At 45.6% G+C, this 10,369-nt stretch overlaps 2 protein-coding genes across 2 annotated transcripts; one reads left to right on the top strand and one right to left on the bottom strand.

Moving 5' to 3' along the window:
- Nucleotides 1-451: 451 nt before the first annotated feature.
- On the top strand, nucleotides 452-1,431 carry LOC100273194 (uncharacterized). The gene has a single exon (NM_001147638.1). It carries the CDS (start codon nucleotides 641-643, stop codon nucleotides 1,256-1,258), a length of 618 nt encoding a protein of 205 aa, NP_001141110.1. The 5' UTR covers nucleotides 452-640; the 3' UTR covers nucleotides 1,259-1,431.
- A 2,087-nt stretch (nucleotides 1,432-3,518) lies between these two features.
- Nucleotides 3,519-5,797, bottom strand: LOC100272384 (uncharacterized). Its single transcript, NM_001146865.1, has 2 exons — nucleotides 5,237-5,797; nucleotides 3,519-4,565 (listed from the first exon to the last, which is right to left on the bottom strand). The coding sequence occupies exons 1-2, from the start codon at nucleotides 5,580-5,582 to the stop codon at nucleotides 3,643-3,645; spliced, it is 1,269 nt and encodes a 422-aa protein (NP_001140337.1). The 5' UTR covers nucleotides 5,583-5,797; the 3' UTR covers nucleotides 3,519-3,642.
- Nucleotides 5,798-10,369: the final 4,572 nt, after the last annotated feature.

Raw genomic sequence — 10,369 nt, 5'->3', positions numbered from 1 at the left:
ACGCACCCGTCCAAGTACCCCGCACCGCATGAACAGTAGTAGTAGCAGCCTAGCCTAGCAGGGGAACTCTACCCCTAGTACTAGTAGTACCACGTCTCAACCGGCAGATTGGTGGGTCCCGCTGGACAGTGTGCGGCTCGGTCGTGCGGCCGCGCGTGCCGCAGGCGCGGTACGGCAGGGCGGTGGGGTGACAGGACGACTGGACGAGGCGTCCGTGCTCTGGCAGTGGCAGCCAGCCAGCCAGTCGCGCGTCGCGCCGGACGAGACCAGTCGCAAACTGTCCAGAACGAGGACCCGCAAGGCGTCAAATCGCGCGGCGGCGGATTCATAACGCCGTGGCCGTGCTGCCGCCCCCACACACACCCGGTCAGCGACAGCCTCAAAGCCCAGGCCCAGAAACCTACCTCCCCGTTTCACGAGGCGCGGCCATTAGTAGCCAGTAGCCACAGTCCACAGAGACTGGGAGCGGAGGAAGGAGGAAGGGGAGGTGCGGCCAGGGCGCCAAGCCAGCAGGCAGTGGTATAAAAGAGAGAGCGAGTTGTTACTCCCACCGCTGCCTTGCCGTTGCCGGTGCCGGTGCCGACACCAACCAAGCAGCTACCCCCACTCGCCGGCCAACCACACAGGGCGCGCGGTGGGGATGCAGCAGATGGAGTGGGACATGAGAGGAGGAGGGCACGGTAGCGCTGTCGGGGACGGTGGGCCTGGTGGACGCGGCCTTACTGTCGGAGGCGGCGTCGCTCTCGCTGTCGGGGGAGGGGACCAGCAGCGCGTGGAGGCGCACTACCGCGGCGTCCGGAAGCGGCCGTGGGGTCGGTACGCGGCCGAGATCCGCGACCCCTGGAGGAAGACGCGCGTGTGGCTGGGCACCTACGACACGCCCGTCGAGGCCGCCATGGCCTACGACCGCGCCGCCGTCGCGCTGCGCGGCTCCAAGGCCAGGACCAACTTCACCGCGGGCCGCGGCGGCGCCCGGGCCACGCCCGTCCAGGCCCGCCCGCTCCCGCACCCCGCGCTGGCGCCCGGCCACTTCAGCGGGCTCGACGCCACACACTCGTCGCCCTGGCACGTCGTCTATCTCCCACCGCCCAGGTTGCACCAGCAGGCCCTGGCGCCGCCGATGCCCCTCGTGGCAGTGGCAGGCGACGTCGCCACGTCGCTGCCGTCCACGGCGCTGGAGCTCCGGACGGGGCCCAAGGCCCTCCCGTTCGACCTCAACGAACCGCCGTCGTTGCTGTTCGGCTCGCTGTCTCCGTGAACGCACATGGAGACGGAGCTCTGTAGTGTCAGGTAGGGATCGTGGACCATTGGACGCAGTGGTAGGATTGATCAGTGAGGGTAATCGGAAATGGTGGTCATGGGTCCGGTTGTATATATACTAGCACTCTAGCAGCACCTATTTAAGGAAATCTTGCCTTTCTCGTCTTCGTTCGTGTTCTTGTTCTTCCATCTCCGTTCGGTGTCTCGTCGGCGACGCACTTTTTCCTGGTTGTTTTGTTTGGTAAAAACAAAGGAGGCGCATACTGTTGCCAGGAGCTCTTTCTCCTTTTCGTTGTAAACTTGTCCCTATTTATTAGTTTGAGACGCCAATTTATACATTTAATTAACTATATTTAGAGTAATATTTATATGATCTAATAAGTAATATTAAATTAGCCACGTAATTTATTTTAAATTTACATAGTCCCTTAACAAACCAAGTTAAATTTAAGATTAGGTTTAGGGTTGAGTAATCCAGGGATATTGACATATTGTTAATGTACCAGCTATCAGTTTTCCAATCCATATATAGTTCCTCCGCCTAAAATTAAAATTTGTTTCAGTTAATTAATGAGTCCATATAATACTTGATGATATAGTCTCAAATTAAAATTTGTTTTATCTAATTAACGAGTTCATATAATACTTATATGTGACTAATTCGTTTTGATCTATATAAATATATATAAAAATAAGAGTTGAAACGACTAATATTTTAGAATGAATGGAGTATGTATTTGTTATGATAAAATCTTATCATTTTGCTACAGCCCGATGACGTAGACAGCGCCCAGAGTGGTGAAAATTGTAAAGCCTATTTAGTAATGTAGTTTTAAAATTAATAAAAATACCAGTCCCTCTGTTACAAAATATAATTTTTAGGTTTTTTTTCTATCCACATTCAAATAAATGATAATGAATACAAATATTGACAGACTATATTTTTAGATTGATTAATGAATATGTGTTTAATCTAAAATAAATTATATTTTAGGATGGAAGGAGTCCAAAATTAATTTATCAGAGTAAAGTTACCATATTGTTTTTTAATTGAGGGTTGTTTGATTTTATTGAAAAACTAAAGTATATGGAGAAAGAAGAGAAAAATACAAAGATTTAGAGTGGAATTTCAAAAAAAAAATCTAAAAATACCATAGTTTTAATTTTTTTTGTTTTCAGTAGCTCAATATCATTAGTTATCATATATTATTGTTTTAAAAGTCCAACCTGTTCAATTTAGATTAAAGTTAGTTGTTTGGATTGCTGCAGCTGTCATCTATAAAGACAAAAATACTATAAAACAGTAAAAATTGGTATAAATTAAAACTAAGTGAATAGCCTATATAAAATAGGGCACAATGAGTGCAAGAGGTATTACTTTCCCATGGCCATTAACACACGTTCCCCCTCAGCCTATCAAGTAGTCAGTCGTCAATAATTCCTCCAGTATCCAATTATTTGTTGTTTAGAATAATGGTCTCTAAAATATAATTTTGACCAATATTTTTTTATTAAAATACAAATGAGTACTTAATATATTTATATTTTTATAAATGTACTTTTTAAGGCAAATCGGAGTATTATGTTTTAAAACTAAATAATAAAATAATTATTATAGTTAAAATTGTATAAGTTTGATTCTAATTTTATCCAAACGATAAATAATATGACATGTTCGGCCGGCATGACTCAAGTTGGAAAAGGCCTGGTATGGCTGAATTTTGGACCGGTTTGGGCACTAAAGCAGTCTTCTCATGGTGCCCAAAAAAATAATGTAGTTTCAAAATAGTTTGATTAGTTTGGAATGCATCTGAAACTGTTCCGGCTTATCTAAAACTATATAAATTAGTGAATAATTTCGATAGGGAATTATTCCGGCCCGTGGTTCTGAAAGAAGCGAACGGGCCCTAAACCGACACGACAAGTCCGACACCGCTACAGAACCATCACCCTCACCTCCGCTCTCCACCCCGGCCAGGTGGAGGCAACGTCGGAGCTTCACACGACCGGGGGCACCAGTTTCAATGGACTTATCACGTTAATATTTTTTCAAAAAACCCTCTTTATTTCTTTAAAATCAAACTACACTTTAAGAGTTTATGGAAAATATAAGGTGAAATTATGTATAAGTGAGTTTTGAATTTTGATTGTTGGCTCCACGTTCACAACACCTAAATAATAGAAAACGTATATTTTGTGCTTTATTAAAATAAAATTTATTTTATGTTTAAATGACTAATATCCTCAAAGAATGTCATCCTGCGAAAGAAACGATACATTCCCAAATCTCAGCGAAAAAACATAACCACCAGTCCAACTCACATGCACTTAGAGACAAAATACAAATATTGCAATCCACAGGACAAACCCAATGAATCATCATCAGCATATAAAAGCCGCACTGGCATTCTCATCGCTGCAGTAGAGCCCAGGCTGTTGGGTGTAGCCCTGTTTCGACAGCATCTTGCGCGCTTTCAGCACGAGCTCCTTGTTCGTTACCGTCCCACGCTCCGCGAGGATGGCCTGGATGGCATTGCTGAGCGCACCGTAGGACACCCCCTTCGGCGTGGTCGCGTCGGCAGACGTCTGGTCGGTCTGGCACCCACTGATCAGGACACCGTTGCTCGGCACCCTTGCCGTCGTCCCGGCGTACACCTCTTGATCGCTGTGCACGTGCTGTTTCATTGCCGGGTCGAACTCTTCTTCTTCCTTGCCATCGAGCTTGGCTTTCAGGACCTCCTGTGCCAGAGCGCCCATGAAGCCCACAATGCCTCCGTGCTGCCCCTGCTGTAACTTGTTCAGCATGACCTTCATGAACTTCTTTATCTTCGGGCTGGCATCGTCTTTGAAGAGGTTAAAAAGCGTTAGCCGGATTGACCCTACATCAATGTCGTCCTTCCCAGTCTTCTCCTTCAGCATCTCGATCAATGTCGAGAGAGGTAGCGACCGGTTTTTGACGTGGGCATCGGCTGTGTTGATGTAGCGCGACTCTTGGTCACCGTCGTCGCCGTGACCGCTCCCTTGCTGGTGGCTACGGCTACGGTGGGGCAGGTGAATTCCTTGAGACTCAAACGCTTCCCGAACAGTACCTTTGAGGAATTCCCGGAAGCTGGTGCCAGAAGGAGACCGTTCCTCAAGTTCCCGGCTCTGGGTCTGGGTCTGGGTCTGCTTCTGCTTCTGCTTGGTGCTGTGCCCAATCTGCTCCTTGGTCTTGTCAAGTAGCCCTCCACTGTGGCACGAATCAGAAACTATGGTAAAGAGACAGCCACTGGGGACTTTTTGCGCAAGCTCCGTGAAATCTTGGTCTGCGGTGCATAACAGAACATCAGTTACTTATTTCAACCACTAAATGGAGCATCCAAACATTAACCAGGTAAAATGGCATACATTCAGGATTCAGGCATAGCTGTTTGCTGATATGGGATCCCAAATTTTAATATTTTCCACAGTTGTCAAAGTGATCAGAACAGTTTCAGCCTTTCAGAAACTGCATTTTCAGCTCTCAAGGCACAAATTTACAATGTATAGTATTTGATCTGGTAAAGTAAACACATGTGACATAGAGTACCATTTAACACATAATGCAGATCTAAATTATTAGGTTCATCTTCCGAATATGCAGATCCTGGTTCAGTAGACATCTGAAATCCTTTTCGTTATTGGCCTAAAATCTACATCCATTTCTGGTTCAAAAATAATTTGTGCTATATGAATTCATAGCCACGTAGGAACCAATCCAATCATTCACTCACATTACCACAATGCTATTATGTTAACTCACAATTTAAACGTATATGGATCTGTTTGCAATTCTAAAACTTCCACAGTTCCGGTTAGAGTGGACGCGCTCACCAATTCAAACCAAAAGCTTAAGCGAAGAAGATATGCAATCCACTTATACACTTCAATAATTCCACCTACAGTTCGATCCCTATTTTCATAGCAACTTAGCAACAGAGGGGCACATCTCGCACACCTGTGATAAGGTTCATGTCGCAGGGCACGATGCACTCGTCGTAGCCGGTGTCGTCGTCCTTCCCGGTCTCGGCGGGCAGCCGTATGCCGTGCCCGCTGTAGTGGAAGAAGAGGAGGTCCCCGGGCCGCGCGTCCCCGACGAGGCGCGCGAGTTCCCGCCGGATGTTGGCCCCCGTGGGCTGCGGCGCGGAGCCGTCATCTATGAGGACGCGGATGCCGGACTCGTCGAATCCGAAGCGGTCGACGAGGCACCGGCGCATGCGAGCGACGTCGTTGTGGCAGCCCTTGAGCTCCGCTTTGGTGCCCTGGTAATTGATGCCCACCAGCACCGCGCGCTTCGCCCCCATCGCCCGCTTTCCGGATTCGAATCCGCGTCGCGCCGAACGGCGGCCGGCGATGGTGAGCGGGTGAGGGGAGGGTACGCGGCGGCGGGGTGCGTGCTTTCGGCGGTTCGACCGTTCGAGGAAGAGGAGGATGGTGGTGGCTGAGCAGAGCTGGTGGGGCTTTGGACTTTTGGGTGGGGTGCCGAGCTGTCTATTGGCGCTCCGATCTGGCAGTCGCGTGGGCTAGGTGATCATCGCTGACCGCGCCCCGCGGATGTCACCTTCTAGCGACTCTTAACGTCGCACTAAAAAACGTGTTTTTGTCCTTGTTTTGAACAACACTACTCTATATTTAGGAGTATTTAACTAAAGAATTGTAAGAATTACAAACACTCTCTAACAGACCGGGGGTATTTGGTTCTAATAGTCACCCTTCTAAAGTTTAGAGACTAAACTTTTGTCCCTAAATATTTATTAAGAATGTCTCATTTTTATGAGGTGGGAATCAAACACCCGCTCGTATGAATACGATTTATGCACATGCATTCATAGATGTGTGTTGTAAAAGTCTATGTCACATCTAAAAAAACTTAAACATGGCGATTTATACAACATGGATAACACTATAAGTGATATTATAAGTATTGATATTAGACTCCCTATTTTCATAGATTAACTCAATGCTCTAAAGATTTCCTTCCTCACATTGATCTCCTAAACGATTTGCTTATATACTACAAAGTTGCCTTGTAAATACTTTTCATAACATTTTATGTAATCACTTCCCAACCTCAAGCTCTCAACTCCTTTGTCCAAGGCAAAAGTCATACCTTCTCAACAGGTTATGGCTTCCATGATCTTTAGATCCCGTAACACCAGAACCAAAACTCACATGAACCGATCAACCTCATTTCTAGAAATCGCATGTGCTGACGCCTTTAGCTCATTCTTGGACAATGTTGTGTTCACATTGATCTTAATAATACTCGTGGGGAAGTGACCCAAACCATCCTCCGCATTGTTTTGTATCGACATGTTGTTCTCCTCAGTGTCGTATGGTGTGCTAATGGCCTAATAGGTTTGTGTGAGTGGGTGCAGACATGTGCCTTTGCTAGCGAAAACCCCCTATTGGTCCAAGAAAGTTACTTTAGGGAGCTTCCTATGTCAATGTCTCTAAACCAAGCTAAACCTCATGGCCTAAGCCCACGCTGCTTGAGGATAATGGGATGAATAAGACCAACCTCTTATGGTGCTAAGGGTCTGCCACTAAGTAATAAAAGGAATAGGCTCGTGAAGCAAAAGAAAATATTAACATATGTTACAAAATATGGCTTTATGTCAAGGTTGAAAATTAGAAGTCAAGAAGAAGAATGTGGCATAAACTATTTGTTACCATCATCGTCCCTCGCCACCCGTGCTCCATCATCTGCGTCAAAGTTGGCCACCTCTTGGATTCAACAGCTTGTCGCCATCTGAAGTCGCCTAGAGGGGGGGTGAATAGGCAAATCTGAAATTTATAAACTTTAAGCACAATCTACAAGTCGGGTTAGCGTTAGAAATAAAAGCGAGTCCGAAAGAGAGGGCAAAAACAAATCACAAGAAAATGAAGAGTGTGACATGGTGATTTGTTTTACCGAGGTTCGGTTCTTGCAAACCTACTCCCCGTTGAGGTGGTCACGAAGACCAGATCTCTTTAAACCCTTTCCCTCTCTCCACCGATCACTTAGACCGGCGAGCTTTTCTTCTCAATCAAATGGGTCACTTAGACCCCACAAGGACCACCACAACTTGGTGTCTCTTGCTTTGATTACAAAGGTGTTGAGAACAAGAAATGGGGAAGAAGAAAAGCGATCCAAGCGACAAGAACTCAAATGAACACAAATGTCTCTCTCTCTCACTAGTCACTAATTGATTGGAGTGATCTTGGACTTGGGAGAGGATTTGATCTTTTGTTTGTGTCTTGGAATGAAGTCTAGAGCTCTTGTATTGAATGCAATGGCTGAAAACTTGGATGCCTTGAAGTGTGATGGTTGGGGGGTATTTATAGCCCCAACCACCAAAATGGTCGTTGAGGAGGCTATCTATCGATGGGCGCACCGGACAGTGTGGTGTGCTAGCCACGTCACCCAACCGTTAGGGTTCGACCGTTGGAGCTCTGACAGGTGGGACCACCGGACAGTCCAGTGGTGCACCGGACAGGTACTGTTCACTGTCCGGTGCGCCTTCTGGCGCCTGCTCTGACTCTGTGCGCTTTGTCCGCGCACTGTAGCGCTTTTACAGGTTTTCGTTGGAGTCGACCGTTGCGCTGTAGCCGTTGCTCCACTGGCACACCGGACAGTCCGGTGCTACACCGGACGGTCCGGTGAATTATAGCGGAGTGGCTCTCCAAAAACCCGAAGCTGAGCAGTTCAGAGTTGATCTCCCTAGTGCACCGGACACTGTCCGGCGGACAGTCCGGTGCGCCAGACCAGGGCAGTCTTCGGTTGGTTTTGCTTCTTTCTTTTTGAACCCTATCTTGGACTTTTTATTGGTTTGTGTTGAACCTTTGGCACATGTAGAACTTACAATCTAGAGCAAACTAGTTAGTCCAATTATTTGTGTTGGGCAATTCAACCACCAAAATCATTTAGGAAAAGGTTTGACCCTATTTCCCTTTCAATCTCCCCCTTTTTGGTGATTGATGCCAACACAAACCAAAGCAAATATATAAGTGCAGAATTGAACTAGTTTGCATAAGGTAAGTGCAAAGGTTGCTTGGAATTAAACCAAATTAAACTTTCATAAGATATGCATGGATTGCTTTCTTCCTATTAACATTTTGGACCACGTCTTGCACCACTTGTTTTGTTTTTGCAAATGTTTTTGGAAATTCTTTTTCAAAGTTTTTTTTGCAAATAGTCAAAGGTATATGAATAATATTTAGAGAAGCTTTTTTTAAGATTTGAAATTTTCTCCCCCTGTTTCAAATGCTTTTCCTTTGACTAAACAAAACTCCCCCTTAATGAAATTCTCCTCTTAGTGTTCAAGGAGGGTTTTACAAATTGAAAGAAGATCAAATATTTTAGATACCTATTTTGAAAAACCCCTCCTTAAGATATAGATATCAAATGAGATAGAATTTCTTAGAGGACTATTAATTTTGAAGAATACCAATTGAAAACAACATTTAAAAACTTAGACTTGTTTCGAAAAAATTCAAATTGGCGTGGTGGTGCGGTCCTTTTGCTTTGGGCTAATACTCTCTCCCCCTTTGGCATTAATCGCCAAAAATGGAGTCTTTAGAGCCCTTTTTAAATCCTCTCCCCCTTTGGCAAACAATATATGAGTGAAGGATTACACCAAAGTGGAGAGCGATGCGGAGTGACGGCGAAGGGTAAATAATACGATGGAGTGGAGTGGAAGCCTTGTCTTCGTCGAAGACTCCATTTCCCTTTCAATCTATAACTTAGTATGAAATATACTTGAAAAACACATTAGTCATAGCACATGAAAGAGATATGATCAAAGGTACATAAATGAGCTATTTGTGCAAAGTATCAAACAAAATTCCGAGAATCAAGAATGTTTAGCTCATTCCTAAGTTTGGTAAAGGTTTTCTCATCTAGTGGTTTGGTAAAGATATCGGCTAATTGTTCTTTGGTGCTAACATAAACAATCTTGATATCCCCCGTTGTTGGTGATCCCTCAAAAAGTGATACCGAATGGCTATGTGCTTAGTGCGGCTGTGCTCAACGGGATTATCCGCCATACGGATTGCACTCTCATTATCACATAGGAGAGGGACTTTGGTTAATTTGTAGCCATAGTCCCTAAGGGTTTGCCTCATCCAATGCAATTGCGTGCAACAATGGCCTGCGGCAATGTACTCGGCTTCGGCGGTAGAAAGATGAAGCGCCCCAATCCTTTGGGACTCAAATGTGATACAATTACTAGTCCAAGGAGTCTAGTAAACACATTTATACAACAGATGATTCTAGATCTGCTTAAACGAGACAAACCTATAAAGGTGGCGATCAACTTTAAGAGTTGGTCCACAACTCAGGACATATCATCAGAGTGGGGCTAAACAGCCCGATATACGCAGCGAAGCAAATCAGCGGTCCAACAGCCACAGGCAGGGTTGGGAACAGTCGTAACACTTACCCGATCTCCTTTTCTGAAAAACAACAAATAAGCAAGGGTGAGTACAAACGTACTCAGCAGCCCACCTTCACCCTGAGAGCACCTAGAGGGGGGGGGGTGAATAGGTGATCCTGTAAAAACTTAAAACTTAAAGCCACAAAACTTGATTAAGAGTTAGCACAATGAAATTAAGTGGCTAAAGGAGAGCTCTTGTGAAACACAATAGACACAGTGAGAACAAGCACAAGAGACACAAGGATTTATCCCGTGGTTCGGCCAAGTATAACACTTGCCTATTCCACGTTGTGGCGTCCCAACGGACGAGAGTTGCACTCAACTCCTCTCAAGTGATCCAACGATCAACTTGAATACCACGGTGTTCTTCTTTCTTTCACTATATCCCGCTTGCGAGGAATCTCCACAACTTGGAGCCTCTCGCCCTTACAAATGATGATCACAAAGAAGCACGGATGTAAGGGAGGGAAAAGCAACACACACAAGTCCACAACAATACGCACACACACACAGCCAAGACTTGAGCTCAAATGAATAACACAGGTTCACCACTAGAACGGAGCTCAAATCACTAAGAATGCCAATCAAGTGCACAAAGACAGAGTGTGAATGATCAAGAATGCTTAGAGTATGCTTGGTCTTCTCCTCCATGCGCCCAGGGGTCCCTTTTATAG

This window comes from Zea mays, chromosome 8 (genome assembly GCF_902167145.1).
Source record: "Zea mays cultivar B73 chromosome 8, Zm-B73-REFERENCE-NAM-5.0, whole genome shotgun sequence".
In the NCBI taxonomy this organism is placed as follows: Eukaryota; Viridiplantae; Streptophyta; class Magnoliopsida; order Poales; family Poaceae; genus Zea; species Zea mays.
This window is presented reverse-complemented; position numbering and strand designations above follow the sequence as displayed.

What these genes read in the sequence shown, in the direction of transcription:
- LOC100273194 (NM_001147638.1), top strand. Translation starts at nt 641, where the DNA reads ATGCAGCAGATGGAGTGGGACATGAGAGGAGGAGGGCACGGTAGCGCT.
- LOC100272384 (NM_001146865.1), bottom strand. Translation starts at nt 5,582, where the DNA reads ATGGGGGCGAAGCGCGCGGTGCTGGTGGGCATCAATTACCAGGGCACC. An exon ending in CGACATGAACCTTATCACAG is followed by an intron (nt 4,566 to 5,236) that starts GTGTGCGAGATG and finishes TATGCACCGCAG; the next exon opens with ACCAAGATTTCACGGAGCTT.